Here is a 17,807-nt window from a genome sequence, read left to right on the forward strand (position 1 = left end):
CTTTATAAAGCACCCATGCTCTCCTCACCTCCCCACACTGCAATTGTGGCAGTGAAACTTCACCAAAGCCCAGCTGAGAACAGCCAAGGAACCCAATTTCACTCACAAAATGCACCATTGGTAACCCAGCAGCCGGTATCATTAGCACCTTACATGTGTGCTACAAACACAGGAAAGATGCTGGTGCGACTGACCCAGTCCTGAGGCTGCCCAGCAGAGAGGCAGCCGGCTGGCATTCCAGCTGTGGGACCTCTTGTGGACCTGAGAACACACACTTAGGCTGGATGAGCTGTTTTACCAAGCGCTATAAACCAGGCCTTAACAACCTTTACAAGAGAGCAACGCCTCCATTAAACTTCTTATAAACTTCATAGCTCTCAGAAGAAGACATTAATGGCACAAGGAACAACCTACAAAACTGGTTTTATTCTCAGTGCTGAGCTTGGTCGTGCCTCATCTACTAATTGATGAGTCTCTCTTCCTGATGTTGTGACTAATGACAGACTTGAGCAATGACAAGGGCCTCCAGGCAGCCCAGCTTCCAATCAGCCCATCTTTGCTGCACCTACCCCGTCATTTCAGATTCAGAAGTGATTAAATTCTCTGACAAAGCCAGTCCCCTCAGGACCACGGAGCACGAGCTCTCCAGCAACCAGCAGAGCATGTCCAGTCAGAAGCCAGCGCTGCTCAGCCTGGTCAAGCTCATCCAGCCAGTCTCTGGTGAATCTGCCTGTAGGACCCCTTATTTTTAGAGATGGAAAAATGGAACAAGCTTTTCCTACACAAAGGCATTTATTAAAATTCAGAAATTAATTCCCCTAATCCCCAGAGATGTGCACAGTCCTCACAAAGCTTACAGTGAAATGAACCCAACTCAAGCAGGCGAGCCCCAGAGCAGTGTCCAGCGCAGGGATGTCCCCACTAGCACTCCAGGCCGCGCATGGCAGCGATGCTGCTGGCCATCCTGCGGGGCATGCTTTTCGCAGCCTGCCGGTAGTCCTCTGGCTTTGCCTTCAGCAGAGTCACGATGTTCTGCAGCGCTCTTGAAGGCTGAAGGCCAAGGGCATCCATCACATTTATTAGATAATCTGCAAGGTTAAGGATAAACATGTACTTGCACGGCTCACAGACATGGGGCAGGCGATGGTTATCCTTCGTTCTTCCCAGCGGCGAGAATCCTGCCACTGATGGCTCTAACCCACAGGGAAGGGCAGTGTGTTTGGAAGCTGACTGTGCTGACTGCTGTGCAGGTTTGGCTTCCTGAACACTGGTGTGGACACTGCCTGCTCCGCTCAGAGGACTGAGACGTGTTCTGTCACGTTTCAGTACCTGCAGACAACACCCTCGGGGTGGTCAGACACCACGGTCACAGATAAGGGATCACAATCACACTTTCAAAGGCAAAGAGCTTACAACAAAGCTGGGAAGTTTTGCAGAGGTGAAGGGTTGCGAGGCAGGAGGCGATTCCAGCTCACTGCTTCAGAGTCAGCTGGGGAATCCAGGATGGCAGGGAGAATGCTGAGCAACCAGCCTCCCATCCACGGGCTTGTCTTTAAGCAGTACCAAAAAGACTCTCGCTAAGGTCACTGGCATCAAGCGCACTTTCCAGCGAGCTGAGGAGATACTGTCTGACCTTCCCTGCTAAGACTGGAAGGGAATCCTCTCAGTTCTGAAGGACTTTGACTTCCACAGTCAAGAAACGCAAAGCAGTGAAGAAGCAGGAGTACCTACTGCAAAACCACCCTTCCCTCACAGAGGGATGTGACAGGACACTGCAAAGGAGCAGCTGTGAACCACTCCACCGTGCTGGGCATCAGACCAACACGCTCACAACTACAGCAGAAACACACACTGCAGCTTCTTCAAATCTCACATTACAACAGAGAGCCCTTGTGCTCCAGCAGCAGCCCTGCGGACATCGTGTGCCCCCCACTTACCAATGTCTGTGGCGAGCTGCTTCGTGGAGTGCACCGTGAGCTCTGGTATCTGCAGGATGACCTCGCAGTACGTCTGCATCGTGGCCCTGGCGATGGAGCCCAGCCAGTAATCTGCCATGTTGTCCAGCTCAGGCACCTCGTCTCCTGCACAGAGAACTCTCCTCAGCTGGCAGCTCATTCACCTGCATTGGTGCTGCTTTTGTTACAAGACAAATGGGTAACTGCTTCTTCAACAGGACATTACAGTATCCAGAGCTGATCAGCTCTTTGGAGTAGTCAAAGCAGTTGCATATCCTCCCTGATGCTACACAATGCTGAAAGCTAGCTCAAGCCCCAAACCACTTTACTTGCCTCTACTACTTCTCCAGGGAGGTCATTTCCAAGGGGCTGACAGAGGATCAGGTTGAGGTTGGGGCACTGCCTGTCACATTCTATAGGATCACCTCCCAGGAGCATTTACAAACTACAGCAATGCCAAGGATTCATGGGGGCTTTTTCAAGCTCTAAAAGCATTCCATGTTCATCAGTGCTTTGAAAATTAACGAGCTATTAAAACGTAAATGCTTTAAGATGACAAATTACGTAATGCAAAAACCTCTGAACTAAAGAGTGTGTCCTCAGCAGACTCAGGAGAGCTAACTGCCAAGCTCTGTGCTTCCTTGACTGTCAGGGGAAGTAAACACAGATTAACCACACAAACTGTGGTGCGCTGCCAACCTGCCAGGAAGCATTATGCAGCTACTGTTGTTACTGCAGCAGGATGAATGACACACAGGTAGGGACAGCCATCTGAACAGGGAACAAGCCAAAACACAGCTTGCTGCGAGAAACTGAGGAACAACATGCAGCAAGACCCCTGCAGTGTGCTCTGGGGAGAAAGCTGTGAAGAGGCACCTTCTGTGCCCGAGGGCTGTGGCTGCCTCAGACAGCAGCAACCATTGCACTTGCTCCAGCACAGGGCTTTCATCACTGTGGCCAGTGTCTGCCCTGCTTTTGGCTGGGATAGAAACAGCAATACATCTTTCAACAAACACTAAACTTCAGACCAAGCTAAAGCTTCTGCTTTGAATGAAACTGAAAAACATTTTACCCATTAGTTAGAGGCTCCTCCTGGGTATCACCATGAGAGTCTTGGAAGAAACAGCATGACCAGATAATAAGAATTGGACTTCCAACAGCTTTGTTAGCACAACACATCACACCTGTGTCATGTCAAAATGTGAAAGCTTTCCTCAGACACTTCAAGTCTTTGGTTTCACTCTACCTTGTTCTGGGGGGTAAGGCAGTTTTCCAGCATGTAATGCCAGTTCCAAAGCAGAATCCTCTTGAGTGACAAATGGCTCAAGGTGGAGAGGAAGCGACATAATATATTGCCCAATCTAGAATAAAAGCACAAAGAGCTGAGTCACTGAACAAACGTGAAGCAAGTACTTTGCTAGAGGAGAAAAGTCAACTGCAGTAATCCACACCTGAAAGCAGATAGCTGAGCTTGACAGCCACTCGCTAACCTACATTTGCCCAGAAACAAATTGGCTCTTGCTCATCGCTGCACTTTGTACAAGAAACAGTTTTTCACAAGGTCAGAGAAGCAGTCACTGAAACAATGATATTAGGAAGAGCCTGTGCACAGAACTGTTCCTCCAAGCAAATCTTTGCTCTCTGGAGTGTTCCTGGCAATTTGTTTTCTAGAGCAGAATCTAAGAGATTGAAGCAAACAAAACCACTGAAGAAGAAACACACATTCCAGTGACAATGTAATAGTGACTTACAGAAATATATCACTCCCAGAAAGGGACCGTGCTCACAAATTCACACCAGAGCTGCAGAACCTCAGGCATTCAGCAAATACTGCACTGTTACTAAACGACTACCTGCTGCTACAGAGACTCTTCCTAGGTGCACACAGATCAGAGTACTCTGCCTCCCCACTATGGGGCACACTCATTAATAGTGTTTTCTGAGCTCACATCAACCAGCCTTTTCACCTATGCAGCACACACACACACACACACACATCAGTTTTCTGCACAACACAGTGGTGTTACTTCAAGACTACCCAAGAGAAAGCCTTGGCTTAGTCTTGGCCCACCTATCACTCAGCAGCAGGATAAAGGGTGGATCTGAAAAGATGTCAGAAAACAAATGCTTTGCATCTGAAATTTTCTGAAGTTCCTCTTTGCCTTGGACAGGCAGAAGTGTCCTTTGATTCCTCACAGGATCAAGTAACAATCGCACACATCTCAGCTTTAACTCTTGGTGAAAGGGGCAGGTGAGAAGATTCATCCCCTTGCCAACCACACACAGCTCTTGGTGAACTGCACTCATCGGAAAGCTCCTCAGAATTCAGCAGCAACCTTCCCTTGAGGCTTTACCTTATCCACTGCCCGTGAGCTATCTAAACCCAGCCTGCCCTTGAAAAACCATTCCCTGTGTAATGCACAGAACGCCAGTAGCATAAAAAACTTCCTTATCAAATTATACTTTGTATTGAGATAACAGCGGCTCATATTAATATCTGAGCTGCAAATCTGGCAGCGACTTGAAACACCAAGAGCACAGGAAAGCCGTCTGGGTGCTGTGCAGCAGCACAGAACCGAGGGGTGCCGTGTCAGAACAAATGCACAGTTCATTCCCCTTTGCCACTCAGACACCCCACTGCCAGGAAGGTTTCACTGTTATTCCATCAGAAAGAGAAACCAGGGAGTCACAGAGGGATTAGAAGGGTAAGAGTTCAAGACTTTTTAACTTCCTAGTACAATTAAATCACCCCAGTACACACCGCAGGAGCTCCTCTGCCACATGAGCTGCATTAGGAAGATGTGGTCATTGTTCACCCCTACAAACAAAAGCTGCCAGTTCCCATCTCATTACAGGAGTTAACACTGTAAACAGTGCAGTTCAACAGAAGAACCACTCCTTGTGCTCCTGACTTCTTTTCCTGGTCCAGAACTTGACAAGGGTTTCACAAAAGCTACAATGAATGGCACAACCCAACTGATGAGGGCTGGACCACTGAGAGCATCTAGCACCATCATGTAATAATTTAAACAAACATTAGGATTTCACACAAAAATGGGGAAATGCAGAAGAGATTCCCCCAGTGCTGGGCTTCCAGTAGCACCCCAGCATTCTCTTACATTGCTGATATATTCCAGAGGAGTCAGGCTGAAGTTGGGCAGGTCATCTGTCAGGGTCTCACCAATGCCACCAGAACTCCAACCCTATAAGGCAAAATGGGAGGAATGAACCTATGACTTCCCAGAGGACAAAATCTATTGGTATTCAGGAAGGTGTCACCAAGCAACAAGAACTGCAACTACCCAAGGACTTTCAGAAAGCTGAAGACAGGTAGTGGGAACACTGCTTCCTTTATCCTCCTTCAGGCCCAGAACACACACCCCTTTCCACACAGCCCCCTGCGAGAAACAGGTGCTCAAGCAGGTCAGAAAAGCAACATCTCAAACTAACACCAGAGCTCTCAAAGAGCTGTCTGTGGTGAATGCTGTGGATGAAGGGATGCAAACTTTGCCCCTCGCTGTAGCTCATGGAAGAGCTGCGATACCAGAGGGAAACTATGAACAGGAGCAAGGTAAGCAATAGCGAGCAGTAAGCTGCCCTAAGGTGTCCATCCCATGGGTAAACCTCGCCAGCCTGGATCACAGCAATGCCCCCACCACTCACCTCCATCTTTGAAACGAGCAGGAGCTGCTGTTTGATGCGAAGAAAGACAGAATCAAAAGCCAAGTGGTGTGCCAGCTGGTTGAGGCGGCTCAGGGCGGATCGCGATGAGGACAACAGGTTGTGGTTACTCGTTCCTTTCTCCTAACACACACAGAAAACTGTTTACATACAGAAGCCACTAAGCTGCCCACAGAGAGGCTATGTTAACATCCTTCAGAGATCTTTATTAGGTCATCCTAACACAAAAGAGCTGTCCTCTGCAACTGCACGGCTCGGTTCCTTTGGGATGCCCTATTCCAACCAGTTAGTCAAGACAGAAACTCTGCACTGCGCCCTGCAGGGCAGAACGAAGAACCAGCATCACATTCCACCAGGCCAGACACCAGCCCAGGCCAGACACCAAGACAGTTGCAGAGAAGATGGCAAAACTGACTTTCACTCAAAGGGCACAACTGATGCCCTGCATGGAATTAAGCAAAAGTTTTCCATGAGGAGTACCTCTGGAACCTGACTATTTAACAAATGTTAAAGACAAACATGGAACGCTGAAGGCAGAGCTGCACATGTTGCGCGTAGATGAAGCACAGAAGAAATCTGAACATTTTGAGGAAACAAGAGACCCATAACCTTGACTTCACAACCACATGTGACCAATGATGGCAAACATAGCTGAGATCAGGAGATAACTGGAGTCATTCTACCCTGCTCACAGATGCACGCCTGAATGATCTTGCAGAATGATAGTTCAGAATGGATATGGCAGTAGAGTGTAGGTGGCAAAGGAAGTCCTGAGAAGCCGGTCTGTGGGCTCCAGAACTTGAGACGGCTCCAACACAATCTTCCCAATGTTTTCCGTGACAAAAATCTCCCTCACCTAAACCGATAAGGGCATGTTCACAAACACAGCCAGGATCTGGGGAGAGATGGAACGAGTCCAGGCTTCCTGGGTTTGGACATTTTATCTCTCCACGGATCGCTGTCTGTGTGGAAGACTTGGAACATCGCCCATCAGAAGGCTGCAGCTCAGGGTGAAAAGTAATCACCCTGCAAGGGGAATCCGGGTCTCATCTACCACCTGGGGGCCCAGCAGCAGCCCAGAACAGAGGCAGACTCCCCCAGCATCAAAGCTACCTTTAGAGTGTAAAGTGTCTCCATAAGGCTGGCATACTCGGATGGATTCTCCTTCAGAAGGTAATTGTATTCCTGCCAGGGATTCTTGATGGAGCTCTTCTTTTCTGCAGAACTGGTATCCTGAAAGCCAGAAAAACTACAGGGGCTGTAGGAGTCCGAGAGATACTTCCCAGCAGAGGACAGAATCCTGAAAACAAACACACCGAAGTCACCAGCAACATCCTCTGCAGGCACCACTGTGCTTCTCATGTTGGCCCCAGGAACCACACCGCATTTACGCTACTTCAGGAGAGTATTAATTGGTGGCAGACACTAACTATAGCCAACACTCACAACCAGCCTGCAACTCAGAAACACTGAGAAGGAAGAGAGGGTTGTGCTCTCAGGGCACCAGGCAAACACAGAACAAAGCCAGCTTCCCACCCTGCAGCCCCTGTTTCCTATACAGAGCCCAGGCACTCAAGTCAGAATAAAGCACTTCAAGGTACAAGAGGCTGAGCAGTGCAATGCTTACAAGCAACCAAAGATCTACATGCTGCCTGTGCTTGATGCTCCTCAAGTTACAAGGAATCGATGGGTTAAGGCACACCTACACTCATCACCCCAGTGAAGGATTCCTGCTCCATCTCACAAGGCAGGGTCAGAATCTTTCCAGTTTGATCTGATGGAAAATTCCCTCCCAACCCCACTTGTGGTGTCATTTTGACAGCCAGCCACATATCCAAGAGAAAGGATTCTTGTGACTGCAACAGGGCACGAGAGTGGAACAGTCCATGACCATTCTCTGACATTTGAGCAGATGGGGAGGGCAGTGTGGGGAAACTCCCAGGCTCTGCTTTCCTTCCATGCACAATGGAAGTGCTTTGGTGGCTGTTTTCTCTCAGCTTGGTTCCTGTGCTGACAGCTCACGAATGAACTCAGCAGTGCTCACCTGTTGGCCAGCTGCTGCTCGAAGTCTCCACACTGGTGAAGGAGCTCACCACAGGTAGTAATGATCCTGGGAAAGGACAAGACAAAAAATGCATGTTAGGAGATTTGAGGCAGATAATGCCAGGATCCCCCCAGAGAACACATGCTAAGTGATTATAAAATGCAAGAACCAAACCACAGCCCACAGGGGACACATCCATCAACAGTTAATTTGGCTATTCACTGTGGCCATTTGGCAACAACCTGGGTTTTTTTTGCCCAACAGCCTCATCCACACGCACATACTGCTTCTCATCGTGGCTAAGGGTGGCTCCATGTCACTGGGAAAATTCTAAGAGCTGCTGATATATCAAGCAATAGGACATGCAGCCTTGCTCCAGACAGGGTGGGGAGCCTCACAGCACTTACTGTGCCAGCAGCAACCTGAAACCCAGTCACCAACACCAAGGCTCCCAGCAGCACTGCAACCAAGCGAGCACAGCCCCGCAGCCTGCACTAAGCACTTGTGTAAACTGACCCCAAGTAATTCCCTTTGACGCTGATACAAAAATCAGTTCTGAGCTGGGCAAAAGAAACCCCCGTTACCGGACAGAGTTTTGGAATGCAGTCCAGTCCTCCTGGAAAAGGGAATCTGACGCAATATCATCCAGTTTACATTTCTTTCGTATAGACTGCAACATATTTGTAAAGTCAGATGTATACCTGTAAGAAGGAATGGAGACAAGCACCAGCATAAGAGAACAGGTTGAAAGCAGCACAGCTACATGTCCTGCAGTTTGCCTATTCAGCCCTCTACAAGGACCAAGAACCAGGAATATTACAAGGAGTTCAGAAGAGACACTTGCTCCAGTCCAAACACGTGAATGTGATCAGTCACAGCCCACTCAAGCCTACACTAGAAGACAGGCTGAAACTCAGAGGAGCAGATACTGTGTGGCTACTTGGTTGCTGCATATGTGTTACAAGAAACTCTCCACTCCCACGAGAAGGTCTGAATAAGACACTTTTATTACCACTGCCCCATGACACCTCCTAGAAAAGACCAGAAAAAGTTTATAAGGCTACTGCTACTCCAGCATCACTTGGCCCCTACTCCAGGAACACAGCGACAACAATCTCATGAATTTGTTTTCTCAGCTACTCCCCAGATGAGAACATGGATAAAAGGAGAACATTTTGTCTTCCACACCCCCCCTGTTCTTTTCTTAAATAATGCCCATAAGCTGGAGGCATGCACACTGCTATGTAACTGCCTATAAAGAAGGTGAGATCAGAGAGGTGTGCTTCCCTCTTCCCCCGAGGGCACCAAGGCAACAGGTTGATTTATACCTTGTGAGCAGCACTTTTGGTATCAGGAGGTAATGGGTACTGGAACGCTACCTAAGTGGGCTGTCAGTGATACTTCAACACAAGAACTTGCAGTGAACCTCACTCTATAGGGTACCTCGCCCTTTCAGGTAGCTTCCTAATGTGAGGTCACTTGTCCCAGTAGGTGTATTTTTCCCTGCTGAGATCTACTTTCATCAACCAAATCTGTCTTTGTCTCATGCTGTTTTGGGAAACATTTTCACCTCCAAAAGTACTTTTTAAAAACAAATTTCAGCCCAACCAGAATAGAAAACAGCCAAGAAAAGTCTCTGATTTTGCCATTAAAAGCTTCCATCTTCCCCTAAGAAACAGTCACTGCCTGAAGGAAGCAGCAGGAGAGAACATCACATGATTCACATTATGGTTATAGATACTTTCCGCTCTCAGGCCTTCTTCTTAAGCTACAAAGTCCTTGGCCACAAACTGAGTACTTGCTACTCCCTCAGGATAAATAGAGCAGTGTAAACTAAAAGCACCTTACTTGGAGAAAAGAGCTTTCAGGGCCTTAAGGAGCTCACACACTCCCAGTCCATCCGTGAGCTTAATGCAGTTGTCAATGGCTCCAGAAGCCAGGATGAAGAGTTTGTTGACTGAATGGTTCAGTTCCTGGACACAGTCAATTACTTCCCAATGCTCCTAAATAACAACAACAAAGTTAAGCCTGACTTTCCTTTCAGTGAGTGTCCAGGTGTTAAAGACACCTTGTGTAACACTTGATTCTCCCAGTATCCTCTGATCTTGTGAAACACATAAGGGAGAACAATGTTGGTTGCCAAGACCCTCCTGCTAATAAAAGCTGCCAAATCCTATGTTTACCATGTCTTCAAGGAAAAACAGTTTGGCCAGCAACAGAATCTTCTAAAAAAGGACTTTCCTCTTGTCCTTAAAATCTACTGAACCTGAAGAAGGCTCTTGGTTGACAGTAATATTTTGGTAAAGTCTCCAGCAGATCCACACAGTGCTGGTTGTTGTGTGAAGAAGGAAGGAGCTACCTCCAACCTGACAGTGCTGCTGAATTAACTTCATTTCTTAAGTTACTTAACAATAAAGAAATACACTGCAAGCAGGAAACATTCCCAAAAAATTAGAGAAGGAAGGAGAGCAAATGATAAAGACCCGTGTATTTAGTAGGAGTTTCAAGCCTCCCCCTGTGTAGCTGAACAAAGACATTACCAAGGGCACTGCACTGATCTGAATGAGGAGGTTTTCTTCTTCCAGGTCTCCATACTTGAGTTGATAGGGCTTGTAGGGACCGTACACCGCTTCCACCAGTTCCATCACTTTCACCAGGTTCTGCTCCTCTACAAGGAATCAGGTGTTTAGTCTACAAACGGATGAATTGCTACTAAAAGCCTTGCTTCAAGCAACCTGCAGCAGTTCCTCAGTTGGAACCCGTTGCCTACACAGCCTGGAATGTTGCCCAGCAGCTTCAAGTCTCATCTACACAGATTTTACTTATTTACTTAAAACCAAGGTTATTATCTCTACCTGCTTCCTAAGCCCAAGATGTTCTACTTCAACAAGTGCTTCAAGAAAATTATCACTCACTGCTCTACAACAGCCTGGGTGACAAGAATCTATGAAACATTCCAACCTACAGTGGAAGGGAAGGAGTGAAGCCATTTGAGAAGTGAAACACACTACTCCCACACCTTCAAACAGGAGCAATCTCATTTATCAGGAGGCCTGGTTAATACTTAAAATTGACACTAACACAATCCACTTGGCACTTCTACTTCACAGTGTTCCTCAACCCCAGCTGAAGCTGAAGCATGAACTCAGTATTTCAGTGCCATCCTGTTGAGCAGAGCTGCAAACCCAAACAAAAACCAGGTCTGAAACACCCTTTCTCAAATGAGAGCTGGACACCAGCTGTTACTGTGAAGCTTTGCCAAATTCAAACTAGCAGCAAACACTAATTACTTTGAATCCTGGATAGAAGGAAAAATCTTTACACCCCAAGGACAAACAAGCAATGGAGCAGGCTGCCCAAAGCCTGGGCTGCCTCCATGCTTGGATGTTTTCAAGATCAGACTAGGCAATACCCTGAGAAACATGGTCCAACCTCACAGTGGACCTTGCCTGAAGCAGGAGGCTGTACTAGACCATCTCCTGAGGTTCCTTCCAGCCTGAATTATCCTGTGAATCATAACTGAACCCTCCCCTCACATACACATATGTAGGAACTGGTTTGACTCTGCTGTGCTGAGTCACCTGCCTTTCCATTCTTGAGATACTTCTTTTGCCAAACGTCTCACCCCACAGCAAGAGATGGAAATGAAGGTTTATTGGGGTTTTCTTAAACACACTCAGACAGCAGGGCAGCAGCTGTCTTCCTATTCCACCATCTTCCAGAATGTGACTCCATTTTTCCAAGTCCTTTTTAATCATTCCTATCATGAACCACAAATTAAGCTAAGCCAAGGATAGAAAATGACTGCCAAGAGTACACAAAGACAACAAAACCAGAAACAATGACAGTCATACTCCCTGAAATTGCCCAGTAATCATAATTTACATGATCAAGTAAGAATCTGGGTTGAAATAGCTCAAGACAATGGTACGAGGAACCAAACACAGGAAACACAGCATTAGGAATGCTCCATTAGCTTTAATTTAGGATTTTCCCGTACCCAGTCTTTGAAGGGACCCTAGTAGATTAATAGAGGACTATAAATAGCCAACAGTTCAAATGAGGCATAAACTTGTGTAAACACAACACCTCACTACATTGTGGTTTGTGGGAATTATTGAGTCATGACCAAAACGAGATGACAAACATCGGAGGGTAAGGAAAGCACAGGTTAGACTTTGAATCAAGCACCCAGGATGCTGCTAGGGAATAAATTACCAGTGGTTCAGAAATAGCACCTGGCCTTGTGTTTTCACCTGATTAATGCATAAACAGTAGCAACAGAGAAACTACCAAAATAAAACTTCAGCATCCAATGGATGCAGCTTTCAAGCAGGTTTTCTCTTGTTTAGCAAGGTGTGACTTAATTCCAGGAAACTCCTCAACTTTAATGCTTTGTAATCTTTCACAATGGGCTTCACAGATATCTTCCCTAGAGACATTTCCTCATCCATTAGGCAGAAGAAATAGTAATGCTCATAAAAGGAAAAGTGCTAAACATTATTTACCGTGACAGCCATGTACATGTACAGACACACAAAGGTGCAAATGTCAAAGGTCAATACCATAGAAGAGAATCCCTCCTTCCGTGTAAAACTAAATTAACTCCCAAATGGAACTTTACAAAGGAGTTGATGAACAGAATGACAAAATTCAGTGCAAGAGCCTTACTCAGGTTTGGCAGCATCGCCACCTCCAGCCCTTTTGCAAAGTGAACGGTGGCATCATAGAGCTCCAGCAGCTTATTCAGCTTGGTTTCTTGTCCTGTTCTCTCCACGGCAGTGCTGAGGCAGACAGGGATGGAAGGCACCAACGCTCCCAGAGTTTGGATCAACAACACAGTCACAACTTCATGGGGGTTCTTGAAAACCTGCGACAGCAGAAGAGCTACTAAGCAAAAGTGTATTATCCCAGAGGAACACAACTGGCAGAAAGCAGCAGCTGGTTTCCAGAGAGAACCTCCAATGTACAAACCACATCTACCAGCACAGGAAGCTGTGAAGACAGGTACAGGTGAAACCTGAAATCAGCAGCACACAGGCACTACAGTGATTCAAAAACACACCTGGTAGAAAGAGGCACCTGAAAACAGAACACTCAGTTTACACAGGTGTGTGGGGAAAAAACACATGTATCCCTAAAATACAAAGGAATTGTACTATATCATGAGCCAAGTTACTGGTCAGATAGGCAGAAGTCCATGCTGGAAAGGTCAGAAAGACTGTAATCAGCTGAGAACATTTATTTATATGCACCACCCTCAACTCCAGCACAAAATGGGCTACAGCCTTTGATGGGGACTTTTTTGCCAGCTCATCTCAGTCATTTGCTTTGAAAGCTGGGACTACCATGAAAAAGGTCTAAGAACTCCCCAGAAAGCAGATGCAGCACAGGAGACCAAGTGAGATAAGCTTTGCCTCATGTGCTGTTTCCCTCTCCCAACCAAAGAGCATCTGCTACAATGTAAGCTGACATCTGACCTGCAATTCACATCGAATCATTAGGCAGAAAAAATACATTTCAAAGGAACATTCTGCTCCTCTGCAGCACAGGCCCAGCACTTGCACCAGGCTCCATAACATGAAGATAAGAATCTCCTACCCTTCATGGATGAAAAGCCTCTGCGAGAGGCTCAAGAGTATGAACTTCTTTCTTCATTTCACTGAAGGACAACAACTTTTTTGGATCCTGCATTATTCTTGGCAGGAAAAACACGTACACAGACTCAAGAGGTCATAGCAGAAGCTCTCAGATATCTTCCACCAGTGACATGGATCAGTCTAATATGGCCCTGAGGGCTTCCTCTGGGCCAAGTGATAAAGCAATTCAGGCATTTCAAATGTCTTGCAACAGAACACATTTGCAACACCAACAAATTATTTTTAACTTAAGATACAGATGAAAGCGATAGAGCAGCTTTAATGCCAGTAACACAGCAACCTTGCTGTTGGTGGAACACCAGAAATCAGATCTTGTCTGCAAGAGCTGGACAAGAAACAGAAAGGTTGCAAGCTCTGTCCTGCACTGATAAGGCAGAGCACAACTCAAAGGGTGAGCACAAAAGAACTCCTCTGAGCTTTGTGACAATTAGGAGTGTGCTCAGTCCTGTTGTTAACCCAGCATCAAACAGCCACTGCACCTGCGTTGCCCATTGGAGCTGCGAGTGCCAGGTCCCAAGGAGCGTGTCGTACAGTTCAGTTAACTGGCGATTTAAGCTTAAGTCACTCTGGCAAAGATCCTGCCATGCTGCCACCAGCTGCACCTGCAGAAGAAGAACCATTCTAAGAGGAGAACTGACAGTCCACACATCCAGCTATTATTTCAGACCAAGAACTTGCCATGTTCAGCACTTCTGCTAACACACAGTGCCCACCCTCGCCCCTCTCCCCAGACTGCAGCATAGCATTTTGTTATAGTTCAGCACCACAGAAGGAAAAGACTTTCAGCACAAAGCTAGAGGCTTCTTAGTTGATACAAAGATTTAATTAACATTGGTATTTTACTCATAAAATGAGCCTGTAACTGATACCTCCACATAATAGTTGAAATACTTGGCAAGCCCCAGCCTTGAACTTAATCCTCAAAAGTCACAGTCATGAGAGAAATTTGAGGATCAGGTTATGGCCACAGCACTGTCTGGAATTCCAACTTTTAATCTTCCTTGAAAAGAGTTTACAGAACTCAGCGGCTGGCAAGTCGCAGCAATGAAGTTTTGCTGACACAGCCACATCCAAGAAAAGCAAAGCAAAACTGTAAGGTACAGAGAATTCAAGCAGAACCCACATATCCTCTGCCTACTGCAAGAAGAAACACACAGCCCTGAAGGGAGACTTACTCTTGAAACATAGGGAGTAACTAAAGCTATTAAGAGCCAGAAAGAGAAGTCAGAGAATGAAACGTAGAACAGGTTCCATCCTCCTTCGAACAGGTAAAATACGTGATGTAGCAGCTCCCCCTACGGTCCAAGCCAAGCAAGAGATCAAGTCTTTATTGCTCTGCATTAAAGGATTATCCAGATACTGACCTTGTGACATTTATAATAGTAAGCAAGGAGCTGGGGCATCCGATCAATTTCAGTGAAGACTTTAACAAACGTTTTTGCCTGATCTAAACAAAACAAAGCAATAGTTCACAGTCAAAGGTGAGGGCGAGACATCAGCCTCACTGAGCAAGAGAATTCTTCTTTGAGGGGAGCACACGCAACAGCCTATACAGAAAGACACACTTTCACTTCTTGTTTGCTTATTTTCTCAGACAGGAGCGGAACTGCCTAAAACTCACACTCAAACAAGAACAGGCAGCAGGCACAAGGAATGAATTCAACTTCTTCAATGTATCTAGTATCCAAGATGGATAAAGCCAGAGCGTTTCTTGGGAGGAAATTACTGTTTTCCAGAAATAAGCTGCTATCTACAAAACCAGAACATACCTCACAAAGTCCTCAGCTTTGCCTTCACCACTCCCCAAGCTGCTACCTAACCATGTATGCTGCCTCGGGACTAATAGCACAGTTAGCTCTTACACGAGCCTTTGAAACCCCAGTTCCTCAAAGGTCTGGTTTGCAAGGTGAGGGGGTGACTGTAGCTCTGTCCACAGAATACATCAGTACTCAGTAATGAGACCTTGTTTGCAAACAGGACCCAGAAGGCAGAGAAACAAAAGCCCCAAGTAACCAGAAGTGCCCCTCAGCTGTGCAAGTCACCACAAGCAGATTCTCTGTGGACATTTACAGATTTATATTACAGGAGCTGGACTTCAGGAAAACACATGATTCAGTGTAAACAGAGAAACTCTTCAATGGGAGAAAAGCCCCATGTCTCCACACGCCCAGAACAGCCTCAGACAAGAGCTTCCCACCCAAACATTTTACTCTTTAAAGACCATCAACTCTGTGCTGATAGTGAATGACACCAAGAGCTACTGACCTACGGACTGGGAGTTAAAAGCAGCAACAATCTGAGGGCTGGCCATGGCCTCCAGCCGGTTCTTCAGGGCCTCCAGATGCACACACTTCTCAGAGTAATCCGGCGTATCCACGAGCATCGCCAGGCTGCTCTGCATGCTCGTGAGCTTGGCCGAAATCACAGACACATCCTGCCACAGGGGAGGCAACCTGGTTACCCAACACGGCCTTGGAAAGCATTAATACCAGTTCCATCATGACATTTTACAAACAGACACTTGTTTTGGAGCCAGCTCAAAAGCTGCTTTCAAACTCAGTTACCCTGCAAAGCTGAAGGCACAAGACCAGACAGAATAATGTGGCATCTACCTGTGTTTTAAGAGTCTCTTCAATATCTGCACTTAACGTGCTCCATTTGTCTGCTTCCTGAAGTGACTCTGCAGCCAACTGCATGCGAGATTTCACTCGGTCAATCTCTACCAGGACCTGAAGAAAAGATAAATCATGTTGCCCACTGAAACAAGAGAAGACTGCCACAGACACTTATCCTGTGGGAGCGCTTTTGGCTTGGACTTACAGAAAATGTGTGAAAAGATCCCCCTGTTACAAGGGAGAAGGAGCTGGCTGACAGAGCGAGAGGTGTTAAATCAACCTCCAGTGAAACAACACAAGGCTGGTTTGAAGGCTGGGCTGCACCACTGGTGTCCACTGTGCCCGAAAAACTCTACACACCCAAGAGGCAGAAATCGGTGTCCCCAGTCAGGTAACAGCAACCTTCTCTGAGCAGCACCATGCTCAGCTGCTCCTCACAAAACACAGACTGCACTGGGCTGTGTCACCCCCCTTCCCAGCATTAGCATTAAAAGAAGTGGGTTTGTCTATCCCGGGTTCACAAGACTGTTTAACAGGAACATCTCTGGACACAAGCTGCAGACGACCACTGAAGTAAGACAAGCACCACCTGCATTGACTGAGCCGTGTCTGCTTCAAATTTCTTTATATCTTCTTTCACGAGGATCATTTGCTCCTTCAGGAACGTTGCCTCCTGTTTCAAGACCTCCACTTCCCGGAGGACTCTGGGCATGTTCTGGAGAGCCTGATGGCTTGTTTCTGCAGGCACATCAAGCACAACAGTGAGAAGGGCGGGAGAGCCCCCACAGGAAAGAGGGAGGCTCGCAATAATCTCATCTGATCTTTAACACCTCCACAAAACAACATCAGTTTAGTTCACGGAACCACAGAATCAGCTTGGGCTGAAGGGACCTTAAGGCTCATCCAGCCCCCGCCCCCTGCACGGGCCGGGACACCTTCCACGGCCGCAGCCCGCTCCAACCCGGCCTAGCCCCCACCGGACCCTGCCCCGGCAGCGGCAGCCGCTTCCCTGCCGAGGCCGGGCCTGACAGGGCCCCGAGGCGCAGGGGAGGCCGCGCCGCGCCGGGCGCAGCTCCCGCGGGCCCCGCCTCACCTTCCACGGCGTTGTTGACCTCCTGGATGAAGAGCTGCAGCTTCATCACCAGCGTGGCGGCGTGAGCGTCCACCTTGCCCGGGGCCTCCTGCTGCACGGCGCGGAAGGCCGCGTTCACCCAGCTCTTCACCTCGAAGTCATCCGACAGGAACCGCGAGAAATCCATGGCCGCGGCTCCGCGCACCGGGGACAGCCCCGGCGCACCGGGGAACGCTGCCGGGACCCTGCCGGCCGCCGTACCCCTGCGCGCAGCCGCCCGGCGTCTGCGGGGCGGAGCGGAGCGGTCCCGGCTTAAAGCGCGGGAGGCGGGACCCGCGCGGAGCAACGAGCCGGTGCTGCCGGGGCAGGGCGGCCTCGCACCGAGAGGGGCCCGGGAAGGCCCCACCGGAGCCCCGCCGCGCCGGCTCCCGTTACCGGTGCGGACCCCGGCCCTGTCCTTTCCCCACCCGAGTGCCAGAGCTGCCCCCGAGCCCCGCGGTCAGCCCAGGGCCCGCGGGGCACACGGCTGGTTCCGCCCAGGCTGGTCCCAGCACAGCCCCTGCGCTGCCCGTGCTCCGGTTTGTACCTCCGGCAACCCCCATCCACCGGGGCACAGAGCAGCCCCTGCCCTGGCTGCACATCAGCACACACACCCTGGTGAGAGCAGCCCCTGCCCTGGCTGCACATCAGCACACAAACCCTGGTGAGAGCAGCCCCTGCCCTGGCTGCACATCAGCACACAAACCCTGGTGAGAGCAGCCCCTGCCCTGGCTGCACATC

At 48.2% G+C, this 17,807-nt stretch overlaps 1 protein-coding gene across 1 annotated transcript; it reads right to left on the minus strand.

The window, feature by feature from the left end:
* Positions 1–773: 773 nt before the first annotated feature.
* COG7 (component of oligomeric golgi complex 7) lies at positions 774–17,312 on the minus strand. Its single transcript, XM_062614733.1, has 17 exons — positions 17,049–17,312; positions 16,545–16,693; positions 15,953–16,069; positions 15,606–15,774; positions 14,705–14,787; positions 13,820–13,942; positions 12,352–12,550; positions 10,221–10,348; positions 9,529–9,683; positions 8,265–8,381; positions 7,681–7,746; positions 6,750–6,936; positions 5,619–5,759; positions 5,075–5,158; positions 3,202–3,316; positions 1,938–2,081; positions 774–1,088 (listed from the first exon to the last, which is right to left on the minus strand). Exons 1-17 carry the CDS (start codon positions 17,212–17,214, stop codon positions 922–924), a joined length of 2,310 nt encoding a protein of 769 aa, XP_062470717.1. The 5' UTR covers positions 17,215–17,312; the 3' UTR covers positions 774–921.
* Positions 17,313–17,807: the final 495 nt, after the last annotated feature.

This window comes from Pezoporus occidentalis, unplaced genomic scaffold (genome assembly GCF_034315485.1).
Source record: "Pezoporus occidentalis ecotype Australia unplaced genomic scaffold, CSIRO_AGI_Poc_V1 ctg178, whole genome shotgun sequence".
NCBI lineage: Eukaryota > Metazoa > Chordata > Aves > Psittaciformes > Psittacidae > Pezoporus > Pezoporus occidentalis.